Source organism: Nansenia antarctica (assembly GCF_963989245.1).
Source record: "Nansenia antarctica genome assembly, chromosome: 3".
Lineage (NCBI taxonomy): Eukaryota > Metazoa > Chordata > Actinopteri > Argentiniformes > Microstomatidae > Nansenia > Nansenia antarctica.
Window position 1 is genome coordinate 35,601,236 of NC_137688.1, and position 24,588 is coordinate 35,625,823.

At 44.7% G+C, this 24,588-nt stretch overlaps 1 protein-coding gene across 1 annotated transcript; it reads left to right on the plus strand.

The window, feature by feature from the left end:
* Positions 1-10,944: 10,944 nt before the first annotated feature.
* LOC308152425 (cyclin-T2-like) lies at positions 10,945-20,130 on the plus strand (the record flags this gene model as incomplete). The annotated part of the gene is made up of 9 exons (XM_080525406.1): positions 10,945-11,102; positions 11,956-12,037; positions 12,148-12,276; positions 12,682-12,742; positions 12,983-13,045; positions 13,386-13,431; positions 14,798-14,961; positions 17,557-17,627; positions 17,980-20,130. 9 exons carry the CDS (start codon positions 10,945-10,947, stop codon positions 19,087-19,089), a joined length of 1,884 nt encoding a protein of 627 aa, XP_080381532.1. The 3' UTR covers positions 19,090-20,130.
* Between the last annotated feature and the right edge of the window lie 4,458 nt (positions 20,131-24,588).

Genomic DNA, 24,588 nt, shown 5'->3' on the forward strand with positions numbered 1-24,588 from the left:
GTGGCCAAACAGGAACATTGCGTTCTCCCAAGGTCAAACACAGCCAGCTTTTCTGATAAGAATGTTAGCACCTTAGACATTCTCTGTATTAGCAATAGAATTAGCATAGCCTACTAGCAACCAAATACGAGCTAGATCAGCTATATGGCACTAGCAGTTTTGTTAGGCATTACTAGTGCGGTTAGACATGTTTAAATGCAGAACAGACACAGGCGAAATGTCATCAAAAGCACAGAATGGCGACAAACACCTCACAGTGCTTACCTGTCCTGTCATTATAGTTGAATGTTCTGCAATGCACTGAAGAGGGCTAAGTTTGATTGTAATAGGCTCTGAGTAGCCTAGGTACATATTTTATGTTTCCTCATAACTTTTTTTTCAATTTGTTGACTCAAAGTTACCTCATTCTTTTCTAATTCACTCTTTGATTCTTTTTGAATCTTCATATTTAATAAAGTACCTAAAAAGTGCCAAGTGTCAGTGTCAGGCCTCTGTGAGTTAAACCAAAACATAATAGTAGTCAGTAATTGCAGACCATGCCAGCTCCAAGGAAAAACAAAGAAAGAGGGAGATTATTTTGGGTGTAAAACGCACCAGAATGCAGGAAATTGAATCTACTATTTAAAAAAATTCGGGGGGAGAACCCCCAGACCCCCCGAAAAATAAGTGTCCCCCCCACATTCAAAAAGCTGCTGACGCCCATGCCCTAACTGCTCCAGGGGTGCCTGCCGATGGCTGACCCTGTGCCCAGAGCTCTGAGCTCTGTTCTATCTCTCCTTCTACAACCACCATGCTGAATGGTGGTGGATAACCATAAACTGGTCTCTTGTTAAATCAAATAGGCCGACAGGTCGTGAGTTTAGAATTATAAGGTTCTATCTCCGTTTAGGGTAGTTCAGAGATATTGAGCGTTAAAGTTTTTACATTCCATTATGTTTTGTGAGATGGAACCTTTGTATTTTATGAATTACTAACTCGAAAACTTCAGCATTTTAAAAATACACACCACACAGGCATTAATAAACACCACACAGGCATTAATAAACATTAATAAACACCTAATGGATCAGATTATGTAAAAAACTCAATTTTGACCAAATGTGGATGTTACGACGGTCCAGATGCACATCAATTAGTTAGTTTGATTAAGCTCATTTTTAGTAATTAATAATTAATAAGAAATTACCTTGTCCCCGCCCAGCTAGGTTTCCCCCCCTTTTTTCTCTCTTTGATTTCGTTTATTGTTTTCTTGCCATTTGCCTAAAACACATGTTGTGTGTCCAAGTAATGATGCCGTAGTTCAGTTGGCGGCTTTTGATGTGTGTGTGCTCGCGCGAGGGTCGAGATACGTTGAGATGTGAGTGAACTGAGGAGAGAGTAGAGAGCAGCAAGTGGCGAGAGTAAGAAAGTTGAATGTTTGGAGACCAGAGCCGGGGTATTATTTAGTTGTGTTAGTGTGAGTAAATGTGAGAAAATAGTAACCAACGTTTGTGGTTATTATAATATATAGTTTGGACTGTCAGCTGCCTTGCGTGCAGCGAAGAGACGGGGAGGCGTTAGCTAGCTACTAACGGAACTTCCAACAGTAGCTAGCCATAGCCGCACCAACGCATCGCGGACCTTGGGACGCCGATTGCCAGAGACAGTGGACGAGATACACCCGCCTCAACCGTCGATCATCCCAGGACAGTTTCCCCATCAACTTCGTGGTTATCCCCCATATCCCCTCCATCATTCCACATCACTGGACTCTCCCCTCATCGTGTCACCATCCAAGAGCTCCAACCTGGTACCATAGTTAGGATATCTGACATATTTATATATGTATTTGTATGTATGCTTGTGTACTACGTACTCCAGTTGTATTAAATGTACAGTTTGTTATTTCTTTATCCCTGTGTCCCTCCCCCAGTTATTTAGCCAAGTGTCCACCTATCTAAATTATATAATATTATACATAGAGGTATGCCAGTAGCTTTCCATCTCCCTTCCTAATTAGTTTATAGGTTTAGCAGTCATAATATTTTAGTGTAGATAGTCAAAATAATTATACAGTCCTTTCAACGTAGCCTAATTTAATTTAGTTATTGTAGCTTGAGCCGTTACAATGGAGATAGAACCTTATGCGCTAAACTCACGAGGTGTGAAAGAGATTATCCTAATTACAACGAAGATTCCCCTCTGTGACTAGAGCATCAATAGGATACACATCAGGCTCATCTTTTTATTAGATAATCCAGCTGCTACCAACCATTTGACAAATAAAGTCCATTCCATTCCATTCCATTCCATTTGCAAGGGACCTGCTCCCTCCAGTGGACACTCTAAGAAATTAATCCTGCTTTTGCCTTTCATCGTAGTTAGAGAAAAGCCATTAGGCTAGGAGTTAGGGTTAGTTTCAAAATTACAATTCAAGATAATTATAATACTGATTCACAATTCTATCTTCATTTTCTCAGTCATTGGACATAAAAAACAATAAATGCCATTTTAATTAATTTAATATTAACAACGTTGAAAATGAACCCACCGTTCTCCGTTGGCCATAACTGTCCTCGGCCTCCTTCGTTGCAGTAAATGTTCCTCATTTATGGCGTTGCAGGGCAATAGCCTACCTCATATCATGCTGCTGAAGGAATTAGCGTTACACTCTATCTACCAGAGCTGATTAAAGAAAACTTTACAGGCTTGTAAAGACAAAGGAAAAACAAACAAGTAGATCTGGGCCGCTGGGTAGAATTAATTAAACCAAATGAATATCCTCTCTAGATTCCTTTATTTATAAATTATTCCAGTGTATTCCGATGAGTACACCTAAAGCATTCTTCAATCGTCTTGACACAGCTATCTCTGAATGTAGTATATGGAGGAAAAACAAATCCCTAATTAGACAATACGTTTTATAATAAACTAAATATCTAGGTGGCCTAATAGCACTTCCACATTTCCCCAAAATACTACTGGGCTGCTAACATTTGGAACATATTGTTCTGGTTTTATCCAAATAATGTATCACCACGAGAGTGCAGAACACATCAGTCAAGAGTAAAGAAATGTGTGGTCATGTAAAATCATCTTGCTTTTCTGGAGATGTTTCCCTGTGAACAGAAGACTCAAATCAGAAAATGCATTCACCCTATAGGTGTAATCTTTCCAAGAGTTGCAGTCTTTATTGAGTAAACTGAACGTTGCCGTCCTGAGAATCTACCTATTTCTCAAAAGGCATATTAGGATATGAAATGTAAACTAGGATTGACACCAGTAATCACCTTGTCAATCTATACATTACAGGGTTGGGGTCAGTTTAACTTGTTTTGTTATTGCCCAATTCCCTAGGTCCCTGAGCTTTCTGAACTGTAGTCTACAAACAGCATCCTCACAGTTTCTCTTGTCAAGGTGGATGAGGTCTGAGTGGAGTACTGTAGCAATGGTGTTGTCTATCGATTTGTTTTCCCGGGAGGCAAATTGTGAGGGTCCAGGGTGGGTGGCAGCATTCTGCAGATAAGGACCTTGCTGAGCATTTGCTCACTTAAGGCACATTACCTTACCCTTTTTCGGTACCGGGATGATGGCAGATGACTTGGAGCAGGAAGGAACTATGTCCGTGGAGAGGGAGAGGTTGAATATGGTAGTGAAGACACCAGCCAGCTGTCCTCCTGCTGCACACACTTTAATCAGCACCTGGCCTGGAATTCCATCCAGCCCGGCTGCCTTGCTCAGATGCTGAGGCGCTTGCGATGGCCAGTGTTCTGAAGGCCCCAGAGTAAGAATTAGAATTAGTTAAAATAGGAGTCAGTTATATTTATTATTAGTAGTAGTTCACCCCACTCCCACCCCTTCAGGTTCCAAAGTTTGTTATTTTCTATTAATGCCACTCGTTTGAATGCTGTGTGTGTTCTGTTGTGAGACGTTGCCGTTTTTGTGTTGCTGGATAATTGCGCGAGTTTTGGTGAACGCACCCTAGAATGTTCACGCGACGAAATGTTTGGTTCTCCTGACGGTGCGAGTCAGTTGGTGGTTTCGTAACGGAGAAGAGGGTTGCCTTTCGGGACTCGTGAGTGATAGAGACATTTATCACCTACTTATATATATATAAGCTAAATCATAAACCTCTAGTAAACCGAAGTTAAAGGTTGCTGTTGTGTGGATAGTTTTGAAGTGAACAACGAACTAGGACCCTGGGATGCGGCTAGCGAACGACGCTAGCCATCTCCGCTCCAATAGGCTAGGTGCACGATCTCACTACTTCCTGAAAGGCAACTGGTATGAACATATCCTGTCTCACTCTATTGGTTTAATTGATTAATCAGCTGTGCGGTAAACCGTTGGAACACACAGTGCACAGCTGATTAATCAATTAAACCAATAGAGTGAGACAGGATATGTTCATACCAGTTGCCTTTCAGGAAGTAGTGAGATCGTGCACCTAGCCATCGTGAGTCTGACGTACCCGTCCAGTCCTGAGTCGGGATATTCAGAAGACGATCCACCTGTCTACTAGCTACCTCTACGGAGTTTCCACTGAACTTTCCACCTCTCCCTCCATCCATCACCATCACCACACGTGCTACAACCCGGGCTACTGGTACCATTAGGCTAGATATATTTCAACGTTAAATGTCAATCCTTTCAATGTTATATGTATGTGCATTTGTGTATGTTATCTGTATATATGAAATGTTGTAATTGTTCCATCTTTGATACCTGTCTCCCCCCCCCCCCCCTCAGTTATTTAGTCAGTGTCCACCATTTAAATCCAATTTAGTCTATATAGAGTGTTAGTGTTAAATTAGTGCCACTGAGGTTATAATAGTCCACGGGTGTGTATCCCCCCGATACAATATATATATATATATATATATATATATATATATATATATATATATATGTAACGGAGTAGAAAGGTCAAGTTCAATTATAGCTAAAATAGGTATAAACTGCGCCCTCTAGGGGGTTTAATGACGTGGTATATCCGGGGTGTGTCCGTGACCCGGATGCTGTGTCCGTGACCCGGATGCTGTGTCCGTGACCCGGATGCTGTGTAAATATAGCTGGACAGTGCAATTGCACGGGACGTAACGTGATCTCCCTCAGTTCATTCTTAACCACTGATGCGAATGTAGCTCGATGACCCTGCAAGTCCCGTGTCCAGAAATTGATGCACTGTTTTCTACAGAATAAATGAACGTGAGCCATCCAGCTGAGAGTGATTCATGAAAAGATACACCCCGTCACATTGGTGCCGTGACCCGGATCTGAGAGGATGCCCCGCTGATGATGTCATTATCATAGGATGTGGTGGTCACCGAGTTGTACCTAAGGCAATATACAATGTCGATGTGGTGGTGTATGACTACAAGATGGTCATCCCAATGCTTGTGGTGCCTGGACAGACCGATGACATGATACTAGGCAGTAATGCCATCAAGAAAATCCTAGAGTTGATGAGGAAGACTGACAGCTATTGGCGGCTGATATCTGAACATGGTGGTGGCAGTGATGGGGACTGTCATCACTTCTTCTCTCTCCTTTCCAATACAGAGAGATGGAGGGGTGAGACAGTGCCTGAGAAGGTTGGCACACTGAAGCTACAACAGTGTGTGGTGCTACAGCCAAATAGTGAGCATCTTGTATGGGGCAGACTCCCTGTGTCTGCACCTATATCAGAGGGCAGTACGGTGGTTGTGGAACCAACTCAGTCCAGATGCAGACCGAATAAAGTTCTGGTTGGCAGAGTTGTTACGCCGATGTGGGGTGACCGATGGCTGCCTATGAAGGTTGTGAATCCCACCGGTGAGCCGGTAGTGCTGAAGCGAAACACCAAATTGGCGGACGTGTTCCCCTGCATTGCCGCTGAAGATCTGTCCCCGCCCGACCACATTCAGTCTTCCCCACAATCCGTGACTGGTGAGTCTGTAGCAAGGCCCAAAGAAGACATCAGAAAGGCACTGGAGGAACTTGGTCTACGCGACCTAGACTTGGACGCGTGTGAAGTCTCTGACCTGTGGAGAGAGAAGCTTTGTCAGCTTGTTGTGAAATACGAGTCAATCTTTTCATGCCACAAGTTGGACTGTGGTGAGGCGTCTGACTTCGTGCACAAGATACATCTGGTGGACGAGAGGCCATTTCGCCTGCCCTACCGCAGAGTGCCACCGAACCACTACGAGAAGCTGAGGTCTGCCATCAACGACATGGAGGAGAAGGGCATAATTCGTAAGTCCAACAGCGAATATGCCTCGCCCTTGGTTCTTGTGTGGAAGAAGGATGGAGGATTGCGCATCTGTACGGACTTCAGATGGCTCAATGCGAGGACAACGAAAGACGCACATCCGCTGCCTCATCAGGCTGACGCGCTGGCTGCACTAGGTGGTAATGCCTACTTCTCCACAATGGACCTTACCTCTGGTTTCTACAACGTGCCTTTACATGAGGACCACAAGAAATACACTGCGTTCTCCTCTCCCTTTGGCCTGCATGAATATAACCGGATGCCTCAAGGGTTGTCCAACAGCCCGGCTACGTTCATGCGGATGATGCTCTCGATCTTTGGGGATCAGAATTTCACCAGTCTATTGTGCTACCTAGACGATGTTATGGTCTTCGCTCCTACAGAACAGCTGGCACTCGAGCGTCTAGAGATGGTTTTCTCTCGTTTGAAGTACAACAATCTCAAATTGGCTCCAAAGAAGTGCTATCTTCTGCGGAAATCAGTACGGTTTCTCGGCCATATCATCAATGAGTCAGGAGTGCAGACGGACCCTGGAAAGGTTGAAGCCATTAGCCAAGTACAGGTATCCGATCTGATGGACAGTGATGGGGTGTCTCCTTCACAGAAGAAGATTAGGTCCTTCTTGGGCATGATGCTTTACTATCAGCACTTCATTGAAGATTGTTCCTCTAAGGCCAGACCCCTATTCAAGCTTCTCTCTGGACAGAACGCTGGAGAAAAGGCACGCAGAGGGAGAAAACCAGTGAAGAAATGTCACAATCTTGTAAAGCTCAAACCAGCTGACTGGACGCCCGAGTGTAGGGATGCTTTCGAGACATTGAAGCGCGATCTCCTGCATTCTGTAACCCTGGCCCATCCTGATTTTGCAAAGCCATTTATCCTAGCAGTGGATGCTTCATTCGATGGGATTGGCGCCGTCATCTCTCAGCTCCAGCCTGGTGATAAAGTTGCAAGACCAGTTGCCTTCGCTAGTAGGACGCTGTCACATGCTCAGTTGAACTATCCAGCTCACCGACTTGAGTTCCTGGCATTGAAGTGGGCTGTATGCGAGAAGTTTTCCCACTGGCTGAAGGGAGTGCATTTCACAGCGTGGTCGGATAACAACCCCTTGACCTACATCCTAACGAAGCCCAAGTTAGATGCATGCGAACAGAGGTGGGTGGCCAAACTTGCTGCATATGATTTCGATCTGAATTATATCCCAGGGCCTAGGAACATAGTCGCTGATGCGCTGAGCCGTGAGCCATTTGTTAAGTCCTGTGTGAGCCATCGCCTGGTGAGGGAGCCTTACCTGTCCTTGCTGGATCAGGGGAATGGAGTAGTGGCTGGTACGGTGCAGGACGCTTTCCGGCTGACTACCAACTGTCAAGGTGTTCAGCACACTGATGTCGACACAGATGAGGTCCTGAGTCCTGAGTCTTCTGGAGGTGCCATTAGTGCTGAGGAGGTGTCTGCTGTCATGGACGTCCATCGTACTGGGGGTGTTTCTCAGCTGCCCTACATTAATCCGGAGTATTTGCAATTGCCCGAGGAAGACCCTTCCATCGCCATCCCACAGAGTCAATTACACAATCTCCAGCAACAAGATGCTGTAGTGAGCAGGGTTCTCTTTTATATGCAGCGACATAGGAAACCAAATGCACACGAGAGAACAGCTGAGTCTAGCTGTGTGCTCAGGCTGTTGAAACACTGGAAGAAGTTGAGAGTGCGTAGTGGACTCCTCTACCGTGTGAAGAGAGACCGCATCAGGGACAAGAGGATCTTTCAGTTTGTCACTCCAGAAGCTCTGAAGCGACAAGTCTTGCATGGAGTCCACGATGCTGCTGGCCACCAGGGTCGCTCAAGATCATCCTCTCTGGCCAGTGAACGATTCTTCTGGACAGGCATGCAGAGGGATGTTGAGAATCACGTGAAGCACTGTCAGAGATGTATTTTGGGGAAGACTCCTGAACCACACGCCCGAGCACCTCTTGAGAGCATCCGCACTTCAGCTCCTATGGACTTAGTGTGCATCGATTTTTGGACCGCAGAGCAGAGCGACAAGAAGACCATTGATGTTCTTGTTGTTACGGACCATTTTTCTAAAGTAGCTCTTGCCTTCCCCTGTCGGAACCAGACTGCGAAACAAGTTGCCTGCTGTCTATGGGACAAGTTTTTTTGCATATATGGGTTCCCCAAAAGAATCCATTCGGATCAAGGAGCTAACTTTGAGAGTCGGCTTCTAAAAGATCTACTAGAGATGGCAGGTGTGCATAAGTCCCATACGACTCCATACCACCCCATGGGCAACGGCGTCACAGAGAGGTTCAACAGGACCCTCGGGGGCATGATAAGGGCCCTCCCTCCACTGAGCGAGTCCAGGTGGCCACAGATGCTCCAGACACTGACCTTCTGCTACAACTCCACTGTGCATGAGACCACGGGCTTCGCGCCATTCTACCTGATGTTCGGACGGGTCCCACGGCTGCCCGTGGATGTCATGTTTCATCATGTGCTGGAGGATGATGCCGTTGTCAGTCGTCATGAGTTTGTGCAACATCTGAGGAGAGATCTTTCTGAAGCAGCACAGATCGCTCAAAGGAATGCCATCAGGGAACAAGATCGTCACGCCAAACTGTACAACCGGAAGGTCAGAGGACTGCCGTTGGGTGTTGGTGACAAAGTGCTACTTGCCAATCGAGGTGAGAGAGGGAAGAGGAAGATCGCAGACCGGTGGGAATCAACTCCTTTCGATGTGGTGTCTGTGAGATCGGACATCAACGTGTACAGGATCAGAGATGTTGTCACGAATAGAGAGAAGGTTGTACACAGGAACATGCTGCTTCCGGTTGACTTCTTGACAGTTCCGGAACAAGATGGGAACCCGGCATCCCTAGAGGAGTCGCAGTCTATAGCTTCCTGTGCCAGTGTTCAGGGCTCTGTCACCTCTGATGTTGAAGAGGCCTCTCGGTTGCGCACCAGGGACTGGGTCTTGGAGTCGCCTGAGCACGCGGGGGCAGAGAGCATCCATGAGGAAGAAGTCAACGGAGGGACTATGCCCGTGCCGAGTGCCTCGAAGGAAGACCGACCAGATGAGTTGCTGGATAGTGTTCCTGATGACTCTGTACCTGACTGCCACACTGATTATCCCCCTGACACAGTATGTGACACAGTACACTCACCTGAAGCTAGATGTGATGCCCATGGTGACCTTCCAATTCTAGTTGAGGTTGAGCCGGAGCAGGTAGTTTGCACACGTTCACAGAGTGCTCAAGTTCCATCAGTTGTCACGAGATGTGGGAGGAGTGTTAGGAACCCAAATAGGCTTATTTGTGAGATGTCAGGGCAGATGCTTAAAGGGAGTACTGAGCCTTTCATAAGTTCTGCATTTAGTTTCATTGCGGCGTCTATGTAGGGGCGTAGTGCATCCTGTGTTTTTTTTTCTTTATTTATTTTGCTTCCGGTCTGAGTCGTGACCTAGAGTCATGAGATCCTCTTGTAAGGGCAAAGTTATGTACAACTGTGGGATGTAGATGGCATCTCTTTCTCCTCTGTGATAAGTACGGGTTTTGGTACCAATCTGTCCTTACACACTTCTTATGGAAGAATTTATAATGTTGAGTTTTGGTACATCAGTGCTCGAGATCCACGTTGTTTTTTTGTTTTGTCATTGGTTTGTTTTTTTCGCTCCTGTGTTTATTTTTTTTACTGTCCTCCGGTTTTCATGCTGTTGCCCCATTTTAGTATAATTTAAGGGGGGTGTATGTAACGGAGTAGAAAGGTCAAGTTCAATTATAGCTAAAATAGGTATAAACTGCGCCCTCTAGGGGTTTAATGACGTGGTATATCCGGGGTGTGTCCGTGACCCGGATGCTGTGTCCGTGACCCGGATGCTGTGTCCGTGACCCGGATGCTGTGTCCGTGACCCGGATGCTGTGTAAATATAGCTGGACAGTGCAATTGCACGGGACGTAACGTGATCTCCCTCAGTTCATTCTTAACCACTGATGCGAATGTAGCTCGATGACCCTGCAAGTCCCGTGTCCAGAAATTGATGCACTGTTTTCTACAGAATAAATGAACGTGAGCCATCCAGCTGAGAGTGATTCATGAAAAGATACACCCCGTCACATATATATATATATATATATATATATATATATATATAATATAATATGGTATACCAAAAATATAAATGTATAGGCTTGTATTTGTAGCCTATAATAAAGCTCTGCACATGTAACCTACAAGAACATATACGGGTCTATGCTGCCACCTTGTGGCTGGAGTTGAACACTGCTGTCTAGACTGATTTTCTTTACAACTTTTTTTCGAGTCAAACATGCAAGTCTGGCGAGTGGCGACGCAATCATTTAACAATACTATTCGATAACACACACACAACAGCAACACTTCTCGAATTTATCAGCATGGCATTTTTCCCACCAGCAACATCAACTACGGTGCTCTGGCTGGCACGCTGCCGCAACTGCGCGAGAAGAGGCAGGGTGCGTTCGTAAACTCGCTCTGGAAAAATCTGATCACCACTCATGGAAATGCCTCTTGTCCAATCAAAAGGACACGGTCGCTTTATGACGTTGAACCCAGTGTGCGCTCCGGCGCTCTCAGAGCAAATTTTTACGAACGCGCCCCTCAGTCACGCGCATGCGCACAGGGGGTTTTCCGCTGTTCTCCCGGCGTGTCGTCACCAACCCGGGGCCAGATGCAGGAGCACAATGGCGGTGCACCGGGGACCCTCTTCCAAATGGCTTTTTTCCCGGGAGCAGCTTGATACTACACCGTCTCGTCGCTGCGGTGTCGAGTCCGATAGGGAACTCTCCTATCGACAGCAAGCGGCGAACCTAATCCAAGACATGGGCCAGAGACTCAACGTGTATCCTTAAGCTTCACTGAGGAGGTGCTATGTGGCACCGAGGGGCCGGCCAAGATGGTTGTGCAGGGGGGGTACGACTAACTCCTGGAATGAATTCTTGAAACGCTCTATGGGGAAAAAAATCCACGTGAAAGACAATGTAATGTTGCATAGACTACGTGGCTCAATGTAGCTCTCGTTCATTCCATAATGATTCGAAGCACCTCCTAGGGGGAAAAAAGCATGCAAAATGTTTTTTCCCACCGTCCAGTTTGCATGTCTTTAAACAAGGGTTCATTGCAGCAACTAGACAGACCCATCTTGTGCGTCAGGCTAGATAGTTCAGCTCGCTTCTTTTCAAGGTGTAGTGGGTGTAATGGAGTCTGTCCATCCGAACATGTGTTAATACGACCAGGCTAAAGACGTCGGTTTAGGTCTTTTCACAACACGATACCCTGGCGATCCCTATTGTTGCCAAATCACTGGGATCTGATCGAGCTAGCTGGCTCATTTAGGCCTGATGCTAGGCAGCTAGCTTAGTTAGCATGTTATTGTCCTATCTATCCATTCCGTTTCACAGATTAACCCTTTTCTATCTCCATATCTTGATCATTCGTCAACAATACTCTACGTTGAGGAGATGGATTAGGTGTTGTGGCCGATCACAGGGTCGTGAGATGTGACTTTCTGAGTAGCTAGCAGTGTCTGTGTCATTATGGCACCACATGTCCTGAGGAGCTGTTGGACCCTGGTAGAACAAAGCCGACTGGTTTAATCATTGCGAATTGATTCCTGAAGTGGTGCCCTGCTCGCTGTATGTCTATTGCGTTTGTCTAGTCTCTTCACTCAAATACCTTAACCTCTTTGCCCACAGCTCTCAGCTCATCATCAACACTGCAATAGTTTATATGCATAGGTTTTATATGATTCACTCCTTCACCAAGTTTCATAGAAATGTAAGTGGTTGGTTTTTCCCCTCGTCATCACTTTTCCATTATCAAAATGTACATCCATCTATGCAGCAATTCAGGGGAGACATGATGGACGACTTACTGTCTTTTCGCAGATTATCTCCCAAACAACCTTGTTCTTGGCTGCAAAGGTTGAGGAACAACCCCGAAAGCTTGAACATGTCATTAAAGTGGCACACGCGTGTGTGAATCCCCAAGACGCCCCACTAGATACCAAGAGTAATGTAAGTGAGGACGCTAACCGGTACTGTTGTTCTCTGTGTCAGTCGTCAACCTATCTAGTGATTAAGGGTAACACTGTCATGTTGATTTATAGGGTGTATCCACCAGCACCCCCCAGTCCCACTAGCCTCACCACTCATAGTGGGTGACCAGAATTAGATCAGATTAAATTCAACTTTATTGTCATTGACAGAGTACACAAGTACAAAGACAACGAAACGCGATTGGAATGTTATTGGCTGCCAGTTTGATAATCCATGGCGAACTGTTTTTGATTGATCAGTAATGATCTGAATGATGTATTTAGGTGATGGGAACAGAATTACCGTAATGTGAAAGATTTGGTCAGTCAGGTCTATTGTTAGACACTCTACTATATGATGAGTATGTCATCTATTGAACTTCAGGCATACCAACAGCAAGCTCAAGAGCTGGTGATACTAGAAACCATGGTGCTTCAAACTCTGGGTAAGTTCAGAACTGTAGAGAACAAGGTGTAGCGCTTGCCGATTTGTTTGTTGAAAAGTTGTATTTGTATTCAATCATTGTAGGCATTCAGCACAAGTAAAGCTATTTTTTTGACATGCCCATGGCGACGGTGAAACCCTCTAGAATGTTATTGAAGTAGATGGCACTGCACAGTATGGTTTTCACAAGTCTCTTGCCCTATGTAATCATGCCTTCTCGTATTTGATCAACCTTTTCCAGGTTTTGAAATAACAATTGAACATCCTCACACGGATGTTGTGAGATGTTCCCAGCTAGTGCGAGGTAGACGCTTCTTTCTTCACTTCACGATCTGTCTGAAGCTTTTATAATAATAATAATTTTAAAATGCATGCGTTATGTTTAGAAACCACTAAAGTAATGACAGTTGCAGTAATATGGATGCTATCAATGTTTCTGTTCGATATAAATCCTAACACATTTATCTTCTTAAAGCCTAAAGCTTTTAGAATTAACCATGTGAACTGCATGCCTTATGTTAGTAAACGACCAAAGTAATATGACAGTTGCAGTAACATAACACCATCAATGTTTCTCAGATATACAGACCCCTAACCCATTATCTTCTCTCTCTCTCTCTCTCTCTCTCTCTCTCTGTTAACAGCAAGCAAGGACTTGGCACAGACATCCTATTTCATGGCTACCAACAGGTTGTTATCCTGACCCACCCCCCTTCTTGCACTGTGATGGCACACTATAGCTTCCTGTACTGCGGGTTTCCCCCTTCCTGTGTCCAACGCCCTCTCAGCGCCAGGTTCCTGGGACGCCCTCCGGGGTGGTACCGGCCTGGCTGCGGTGCGGTGTATAGTACGGGGGGCTCAGTGTTGGCACATAGGGGTTGAATGCACACAATGTGAAGTGTAGTGGTGCTGTATACCTCACGTTTGCTTGGTACAGACTGCATATGTCTAAAAAACAAAACAAAAAACACACTTGGTAGCCTGAATAGATTGCCACTAAAGATTGCAAAGATGTAAACTTAGAGTCTGTCCTGGTAAGTATGATTAATCTATTGTTTGATTTTTGTTTTTTATTGCTTAACGTTTGACAAAGTAATTTAGGTTTATATGTTAGAGTGTAGTAATGACAAGCATTTATAAACGTAATACTTAATAGTAAACATATTTATGGTGTTTCTCAATCTTATTTGTATGAGGGACCTGCATGCTATGGTTTTCCCTCTTGAAAGGTAGTTTTTTAAAATTAATTTTGAACTAGCATTTGTTTGCTTAATGCTTACCTTTGTGTCACGTGACTGACTGATGGACTAGCTGCTAAATGCTAAAATACTAGGGATTGAGAAACACCGTTTTTTTTCTGTCACAGTATTTAATATCTTACATGTTTATTTATAATCTTAATTTTAGTAGGTATCATTTCGTACATGATTTGATGACATCTTGCTATTCTACCAACAGCAATGTACAATGCCTAGACAGAGTGTATCTGAATGATTCATGTCATGCATACTTAACCCAAGGCAGACAATACCCGTCTTTTGACAACCTAAAATCGCATTGCACCATTTAAAAAAACGCAGTCAGATTGTACAGGAATAATGTTGATACTTGGAACAGTGTTGTGTGTGTGTGGGTGAGAGTTGGACGGTCTGAACAACACAGGTGGATGGTGAAAATGAACCAGAAACCTGCTTGTTTGATTTTTTTTAAATAATAATGTGTTCAGACATTGTACATTCAAAGAACACGTTTTACTATAGACTTTCCTAAATGTATCAGTTTTATAAGGTAAGGGTGTGTATGTGATGATAAGGAAAAACAGAAACATTCCACCTCATGTTTTTGACCATACTATCTTTGGGGGGAGGTATGTTCTCCCCAGTCACACACTGTGACTCTCCTGGAGAATGATGACATGTTGAAATATGGATACATGTGTTGTATTATGACGACGCATGCATGCAGCCAAGTGTTTGCAACCTGTTTTCTGTCTTCCCACCCGTGGACCTGTGGTTAATGAGTCTGTCTGTCTCTCTTCTTCTCTCCCCCTTCCCAGCCTGCACCTCACCACCTTCTGCCTGCAGCACAAGCCCACAGTCATAGCGTGCGTGTGCATCCACCTCGCATGCAAGTGGTCCAACTGGGAGATCCCCGTCTCCACGGACGGTAAACACTGGTGGGAGTACCTGGACCGCACTGTCACGCTGCAGCTGCTGGATGGTCAGTCCTCTCGCTTGCTCTCTCTCTATCTGTCTCTCTCTCTATCTGTTTCTCTCTATCTGTCTATCTCTCTATCTGTCTATCTGGCACTCCTCTCTCTCCCTATGTCTCTCTCTCTCTCTCTCTCTGGCTCTGTATCTCTCTGTCTCTCTCTCACTCTCTGTTTCTCTCTCTGTGTCTCTCTCTGTGTGTCTCTCTCTCTCTCTGTGTCTCTCTCTCTCTCTGTGTCTCTCTCTCTCTCTGTGTCTCTCTCTTTCTCTCTGTGTCTCTCTCTCTGTGACTCTCTGTCTCTCTCTCTCTCTGTGTCTCTCTGGCTCTGTATCTCTGTCTCTGTCTCTCACTCTCTGTTTCTCTCTCTGTGTCTCTCTCTCTCTGTGTCTCTCTCTATCTCTCTCTCTCTCTGGCTCTGTCTCTCACTCTCTCTCTCTCTCTGTGTCTCTCTCTCTGTGTCTCTCTCTCTGTGTCTCTCTCTGTGTCTCTCTCGCTCTGTCTCTCTCTCTCTGTGTCTCTCTCTGACTCTGTCTCTCTCTCTGTGTGTCTCTCTCTCTCTCTGACTCTCTCTCTGCTGCTTTACTTGGTTTTTTAGTCTTAAGCATTCAGTGACACATGATGATACTGTTAAAACAATAATATACTGTGTGTACCTTTCAGTTTAACAATATATTTGACAATTTATTATTATTCTAATACAAATTAAGAAAATAGTCCTTACTAACAATGAGACAGCAAAATCGTGAGTATAAAAAAATAAAAATTGAGTGAGTATTAATAAAAAATAAAAATAGGTGAACACACACATTGCCAACATCTCTAGCCAGCCAGCAAATGAGGAGCAATAGATTACAGGCTTGGCTGTGTGTCGTTAGTGAGTCCTGTCTCCTGAACCTGCACTTAATCTCCCACGTACACAAAAACTGACTTTTCTTGTTCTGGCTAAATAAACTATGTCTAGACAGACACGAGTTCCTGACGGGCGCTGTGGTACAAATATTGATGCATTTCAATGACGACTGCAAAGGTTTTCACTTGCCTACCTTTTACTATGCACCATGGAAAACAGCATTTTAAGGGTGTGTGTGTTGCTGACTCGTTAAAATTGCCTCGCTTTTTCTGTATATATATATATTACAGGGGTGGCCAACCCGCGGCTCACGAGCCGCATGTGGCTCTTTGCCTGTCTCTGTGCGGCTCTTTAATCCATTCATTAAAAGTGCGTGGCTCGCTCTGTGTCTCAATAGGCGTCGTTTTGGTATGGCAATTCATGGCACTCGCCATACCTGGCTTAACATTTTAAAAAAAAATCTGAAACACGTTTAGTCATTTTGGTGATTTTTTTCCACTAGGCTACACACAACGGTAACTCAAAACCTCCCGGCTCCATCTCACCCCACTAGCCAAGCGCTGTAGTGGAGCACAGGGTTGCCAGACGGGATTGACAATTTCAAGCCCAACCAGTCTAAAAGCTGCCGAATCCACCCGTCCAGAGTGACCAAAAGTAGGCCTATCTGGCAACACTGGAGCGGGACATCGGTTCCTCAATAAACAAGCCACAAATAACTTTAATGTTAAAACCTTGTCCACGATTCTCGTTCATTCAGGTGTGTTAAACAAACGGTATAAATGCAATTTACATAATGTTGGTTCAAATGTAACATATTAATGTAAGTTCATGTCATGTTCTGTCAGTACAAACATGTTCTAATGTTATTTTAGTGAGTTCGCTAGTTAGCGAACATTAAAGATTAAATAAGAGCTAGTTTACGTATGTCAACAATGTCTCTATTCTCAATAATTTCAGTAATAATTGTACCAAATTGGGGCCAGTAACACTGACTTGTGTGTGAGTAAGTTATATGTGTGTGCAAGCATGTTTTTGATATTATCAATCGTCTCACTTTTACTAGGTAAGCTGGTAAAACAAATATGCCAGGGGGAAAAAGGAAAATGGACATAAAGACCTCTTTTGGTCAAAGGGCAGCAGAGACAAGTACAGGGACACAGGTGAGGTCTAAACAGGTGACAGGGACAGGGACACAGGTGAGGTCTAAATCTAGCGTTTTAACAGTGCAGTTTGTTTAGAGTTGAGAATAGCTTTTGTTTCTAAGGAGGTTGAACCAGTCTGCCTGCTAGGAAAGATGTAGGCTACTACCTGCATACTGTAGTTGTCTCCTTTATTCATTACCTTAATGTCACATAAGTAAATTGTATAGAAACAACTCACCAAAATTGACTATTGCACAACTGTTTTGAAGAAAAAAAATCCACAGAGGGGGGAAACCCCCCTTCAACCCCCCCACTCAGACCTTGCCATACCTTGGCTTTTGCTGAAATGACACCACTGGTCTCATAGCCTATTGGAAATGTATTGCGTGTGTGTGTGTGTGTGTGTGTGAATGAGCGCTTTTGTGAGCCTGCATGTATGATGTGGCTCTTTCTGGTACCCCAACAATTTTTTGTGGCTCTTAGTCTCCGACTGGTTGGCCACCCCTGATATATTATAACCCACAGCACAACCCAATTTTTATTGAGAAAACAAACAGTAGAAAACATATTTTTCTCCCCTCTAACATGGTTCTGTCTCCGTCCCCTGTGCAGAGTTGACCCATGAGTTTCTGCAGATTCTGGAGAAGACACCCAGTAGGTTGAAACGGATACGAAACTGGAGGGTATGTTCAGTTCATTTACATATTATTTTTTTGGGCATTTAGCAGACGCCTTGTTCCAAAGCGACATACAACAAATACATTTGACTAAGTAAGTGCATCATCTATCCACCAGTCATAGCAGGAAAAAAGTAACCTATGCTCAGGCCTGGGGAAGATTAAAACACTGGTGTGACTACACACTTGAGTTAAACCCCTGAATCGACTCTGATAGCATTTAAACAAAGTGCTTTTCCGTCCCTCGGCCTTGTTTTAATTTGATGGTCTCAAAATGTAATCTGTAGATTGATAGTTTTGGTAAATTGTTTGTGGCGGCTGCTCCGATATTAGCATCATTCTGAAACCTCCATCGCAGGCCACACAAGCTGCCAAGAAGCCCAAGACAGATGGCCAACTGGGGGACAACGCCTTCCAGGGGACCTCCTCGTTGGACAGTATTTCCGGTGTCAACAGCAACTCCTTCTTCCCGTCAACGTCTCTCTCTGACTCTGGCGAGATGCCTTCCCTGGACCTGATAGGAGCCCCCTACGGCTCCTACCACGCCCTGGGGGACCAGCCTGACCTCTGTGGATTCGACCAGGGTCCCCCCTTCCCTTCGCAGTCCACCCATTCGAAATACACGCCAGGCAAACACGAACACAAAGCTAGCAGTGGTGTGGGCAAGCACCAGCAGCTCAGCAACCCTGCGCTTTTCCCCAAGCCGCAGAAAATGTCGTTGGACAAGTACAGGGAGAAACACGCGGCCGATCTCGCCGTACAGAACGGACGAGAGGACGGGCAGGGCGCGGACATGTACGTGTCCCCCGCCCCCGCCCCCCTGCAGCCCCATAAAAGACGCTCCCAGCCCCAGCAGGCCTCCCAGCAGGGCGACAGGAGGGACAAGGCCAGCTCTAAAAAGGCCTCCCGCCTCCCCCCGACCTTCACGGAGAACGGCGGCGTCGGCGTCAGCAGCGAGGAGTTGAAGATGAGAATCAAAGTGTCGGCTGAGCGCCACGGCGGCTCGGACCAGGGCGGCGGGGGGGGCCCGCAGAGCAAAGACAAGCACAGCAGAGACCACTCAGGCCACTCCCGCCACCCTAAGCACGGCCACTCTCACCCCTACTCGGTGAGCGGGAACGGCAGAGGTGGTGGTGGTGGTGGGGGGGGCCTGGACGGCCCCACGCTGGCCCTCCGGGGCCCTGGGGGTGGGGGGGGCAGCGACTCGGCCCCCCCCAGCTCGTCCTCCAGGAAGAGGGCCCACCCGGACACCGCTCAACACAACCACCACTCTGCCAAGAGCAGCAGGAGCTCCAAAGGCGCGGGCGGCTCCTCGCACTATTCCTCGGACAGCGGCCACAGGACTGTGGAGCGGCACGGCCCAGAGGGGACTAACGGCGTGCTGGGTCCCAACGGACAGCACACCGACTACAAAGACACTTTCGACATGCTGGACTCTCTGTTAAGTGCCCAAGGGATGAACCTATAAAACCGAGGAGGAGGTGTTAGGATAATGAATAATGAAATTGGTCCCCGCCCCCCCGCCCATGGTAACGTTTTAGAAAGAAAAGAAAAAATATTTTTAAATTACTTTTAACTTATCTGAATTCAATCTCACAGTCCCACCACCCCCCTTCCCCCCACCCGAGTCCGGTCCACATTTTAATTATTGATGCTTTAAGGCTATCCAGAAATGTACAACATGCAGTGCTGTTGGTACCTGCTTGCAAAAAAAGGCCTGTGAACCAGGTGTGGTTCTGTGATTGAGAGAGAAGATTTAACTTCTGTTCTTTTACTGAGCTGTCTTATGTTTTTTTGTTTTTGTGTTTTTTAATGATGTGCATGTTTCAATCACAAAAGGGAAGAATTAGCCGCCTGGTGATGGTTTACAGAGAGTTGACATAAATGTATGTACATTTTTGTATGTTAACAACCTATTCCTTGAAATACTCAGGTCTTGAAACTTTTGATATAAGAAAGAAATCTTCCTCTCTTTTGGTGTAATACCTATCTGTAGAGATGTATGACTTTGTCCATTGTTGAAAGCAGCAGAGTTTGGCTCGTCTGTCTCTTGGAGCTGTCGTCTGCTTGTGTTCTAGAGAATGGCACAACATAGTATATGATGACAGTCCAACTAATCACAGCGAATCAGAGCAATGGTCCTGTCTTGTTGTTGTCCAATCAAATGGACGCCAAACCAAGCCGGTACCCCTACACGTGACGCAGACCATACTAGAGCTATAAATGAAGTTTACGTTATATCTGCTGTGAAGTGCATTTAAGATATCTTGGCAAATAGCAAAAAAAGCCTTGTGATTGTAAGTCGTCAATCGCTATTCTATATGGTAAATGTCTAATCAACCATAATAAAATAAAAATAAAAAACCTCTAAATAAAGATTGTATAGACTGCAGTTCAGTCCAGACACTCTTCCACTCAATGTATTATGAGGTCCTAAAGCAGACTTGTGTTGATGAACATGTTCTTGATTTGTGTACTGGGAGCCCAAATAAATGTGTAAAACTGTTGTTTTTACACAACACGCCATGGTGTTGTCTTTTCTTCACTGTCTCTTGATGTGAATTGTAAACTCATTTGCTTTGAAACATGTATGTTCTGTTTTGGTGCACACACGCATGTCATCACAACAGAAAGATTGTAAATGTGGATTGTAGTGTTAACTCGTTTATTGCCATGGTTGAGTAAATTCTCCCAAATTGTCAACATTCCAGTATTGTGCCTAGGGTGACTTTATTCGCCAAAAATGCATAAATGATGTTGCTTCATTTTATAGCCAATCAAAGTGTTGTTGCTAGGTAAAAGGCAAGGCAAGGCAAGTTTATTTGTATAGCACATTTCATACAACAAGGGCAATTCAAAGTGCTTTACATGCATTATTTAAAAATACAGCAAGAGGAGCATAAGAAAATAAAAATTACAATGAATAAAAGCAAATATAAGTAAATAGATAAAACATTTAAAAAGACAATACCGTAGTTAATGGAAAAAATACATTGATAGAAGTGTTTGTGTTTAATCATAACTGGTGCAAAACATGAAGGTCTTTAGCTTAGATTTCAATATTTTAAGGGTTTGGGGGGCCTGTTTGATTTCTTCAGGGAGTTTGTTCCAGGAGCATGCAGCAGCGTGACTGAAAGCTGCTGCACCGTGTTTTGTTTTTACTCTTGGAATTATTAGTTGATTTGTCTCAGCTGACCTTAGGGACCTTGCGGGAATATAGGGTGGGAGGAGATCTGATGTCCAAGACCAAAACACTTGGCACTCTTGTTGGCGAGTGTTCTGGAATTCTTTGGCAGTTAGTTATATCATTAACTCAGAACATTGAGAATTGTAGTACATGCAGTAGCCTATATTTTAACCTTTTATTTTTTTTAAAGTCCATGTCCTTTCCTCCATCCCCCATTTGCCTCACCCTCAAAATCACTGGAAGAGATTGAGAATATTTTAAGGGGAGGAAACTAAAATCTTCTCCAATGCGTTTTCAGTAGGACATGAGTGGAGGACAGAGGAGAGGACGCTCAGAGTCGTGTTCCTAAAAATGTAGAAAAGGCTATAGGCTATTAGCCAACTCAAGTGACCCCACAACAAATGTATTGTTCCATTAGTCTCCACTAGATGGAGACATTTGATCATAGATCTATAACCATGGGGTTCTTCTGGCAGTAGAGACGGTAGAAACGACCTCTCGGTCGTCTCCGGTTATGGTATTGTGTGCTGCCTTGTCGGTGAGACAGGTCTGTCCGTGGGGTAGTGGAGTCTGATTAATTGCAAGTGTCAGTTAAGTGTGCTCACGGTAGTCCCTGGCCTCTCCTGGACCAACCAGGTGCTGCTGACGGAAGTTCACACTCAGCGAAACAAGCAAGTGAGCTACACGGGAGGTTTCTATCACACATACGGACATACACATTCAATTTATATCCCCATTCCCATAAAGCCCCCAGCTGCAAAACACTGGCCAATCCTATGCGGCGTGGGAGCCTCCCTTGCTTATAGAGTCATGCTGCCATATTAGCTGAGGATATCGATGGGCTTGAGTTAAGGCAGAAGCATCACTCCTCTTGATGTTTGGTGTGGTTATAGAGTAGTGCTCTTTGCATTGTAAGTTGTTCGTCAAAGTGGCCCTTTACATTGCAAGCAGGCAGCCAAGAGGGGGTCTTGAGTGCTCCGAGCTTTGCAAGTGGGTGGAAACCAATTGCCGCCTCTTAAGTGGGCATTCAAGTGCATCAAGTTTGGTGGTGTAGACTGAATATTTAAAAGGCTGTTTCAGCATTTCTCCTGTCCACGAGGCAAGGAAAGTGCATGTGACAGTGATGCAATGTCTTGGAAATCAACAATTGTTATTATAGTTTTTGACAAGTTGATTCTTAAATGATTTAGTCTTGGGCAGTCTTCCCCCCACCCAACCCTCTCTTTATTCACTCAGTGCTTAGTGCAAGATGAGCTAATCATATTTGTTTGGAATTGGAGGTGAACCAGTTACTCTCTGATCTAATCAAGGTTCTCCCACGCTACACTTACACCGTGTCAACAATCACCACAAATGAGAAAGAATTATTGAGACTATAGTTTTTTGGGACATGCGGATGTACAACCCAGTGAAATAGTTAAGATACACTGGTGTCTATGTCGCTTAGCACTGCTGGGCAACACAAGCCGCTTTGGATAAAAGTGCTTACTTACTTACTTACTTACTTAGGTCTTTAAATTCCCTAGGGAACATAGGTCATCGATGAAACCCCTCCATCCTCTCCGGTCTTGTGCTCTTCGATCCAGTTGTTGCCATGACAGCCCTTCCGCCTTCATCTCCTGTGCTGTGGTTCTTCTCCAGGTGGTGCCAGGTCTTCCTCTCTTCCTCCTGCCATGTGGGTTGCATGTTAGAGCCCTGCTGCTTTGTGATTGATTTGTTTGGTCTTCTGAGTGTGTGTGTGTGTGTGTGTGTGTGTGTGTGTGTGTGTGTGTGTGTGGCCTATCCAGTTAATGTTCTCCTCCTGATTTGTATTTCTATTGTTTCTTGTTTGGTGCTGTTTGAGGTTTTAATGAAGGTCTGTGGTTTGTTGAGGGTGTTGGTGGTTGTCTTCCAGGTTTCAGATCCGTAAAGTAGAGTGGATTTGACATTTGAGTTGAAGGTTTTTTGTTTGGTCTTGAGTGATAGGTTTTTTGTTTTCCAGATTTTGTTTAAGATGTTAAATGTTGTCCTTGCTTTTCCAATTCTGGCTTTGACATCCTCCTCCGATCCTCTGTCCACAGTAATTATACTCCTGAGGTATGTGAAACTAACAACATCATCTAGCTGGTTTTGGTCCATGATTATTGGTGTGTTGATCTTGTTGTTGATTCACATTACTTTGGTTTTTGATGAATTGATTTTGAGCCCAAGTGAAGCAGCTGTTATCTCTAGTTTGTGATTTTTCCTGCATCTGTTGGTGTGTGTGTGTGTGTGTGTGTTAGTAGTGCCAAATCATCAGCAAAATCCAGATCTTCTAACTGTTCCACTGTATGTCAGTTCGGCTGTTGCTGGTTACCTGTTTCATAGTCCAGTCTATGTCCATCCCTGCTGTACCCCAGTCAGGACCTCAAAGGCCTCTGATATGCATCCTTCTTGGAGAACTTGTCTAAAATGTAAATGTCTATTGTAGGTCTTAAGGACTATATGATGTTCACAGGTTTGCTGAGCTGAGCCTTGCTAGGGACACATGCCCACCCCAGTCCATCTATGGTGGTTTTAACTCCTTTATGGAGGGTGAATCAAGTCACCCAAATTGTCAACATTATAGAGTACCAAAGGTGACTGACTTTATTCCCCAAAAAATGCATTAATTATGATGCTTCATTTTGTAGCCAATCAAAGAGTTGCTGCCAGGTAAACACCACATAAGACATTTGGCATTCTGGGCTGTGAGTGTTCCGGAATTCTTTGGCAGTTGGTGAGATGATGCCTCCTCTGTGGTAGGACTTCCAGACAAGTGGCATTGGCCTTTCTCAAGAAGAAAATAAAATCTCAAGCTTTGCGCAATGCGCATACACAGGTTTTTCTTTCTCCTCATAACACTAAGAACGATGATTTATTTGGTGCTCACACATAATTTGAAACCCCACGTTTCTTCTTTATGGTCATCAAATTCCTCCTCAGACTCTTATTCATTATCCTGCTCAGTTTAGAAAGTTTACCGCTGACTGTAAACTGCACAATATTGAGAATCATATCAAATATTAATTGGTCCTCTTTTAGTCCTCATAAGGGAGATCAGTCGAAGTCCCCAGAGTTTCGGCTGTCCCTATAAAAGACCAGCAGCTTTGAAATAGTCTCTTACCATCAATAATTCACAGCCTTCGACATTTGAACTAATTATGGCACATCAGTGACCTATTTGAGTGATGCAATGTCCAAGGCCAGCGAGGACATAGAGCACACACTTCTTTTATCGACGACGGCAAAGAAATAGAGAATCTTCCTGCAGGCGCAAGACTGCAGCAGATACTGCACCTGGCAGTGTGTTCGGCAGTGAAAACAAACATTGACTTATGCGCCATCGGCAGTTGGTACCACCCAGACAATCTCAAACTCACACCTCTAATGGCCACGGTTGGCTGGCCATGGGTGTGTCTGTCTACTGGCTGGGTGGGTTGTTTAAAATTCAAGGCATCACCTCCTCATTTCTAACGAAGCGGAAGGCCCTACAGTCTCACCCTCTCCTGGTTTAATTAGTCTGACGGTGAAGTGTTGTTCACCGAGCGAGCTCATCCTATTTATATTCTCTAAAGAGCACGGCTAATGGTTCCTCTAGCGCAGTAGACATTTTTTTTTGTTGGGGGGGGGGGGGGGGTTTCATTAGAGCTAGAATAATAACCCTTACTTCAAAACAAAGGCTACTTCAAAGACTGTAGGTTTTGGTAAGCTATTCAAAATCGAATTCCATTTCGTTTTGCTAACGGCATCTTTCTGAATTTGACAGCGTCTGACAGTGCA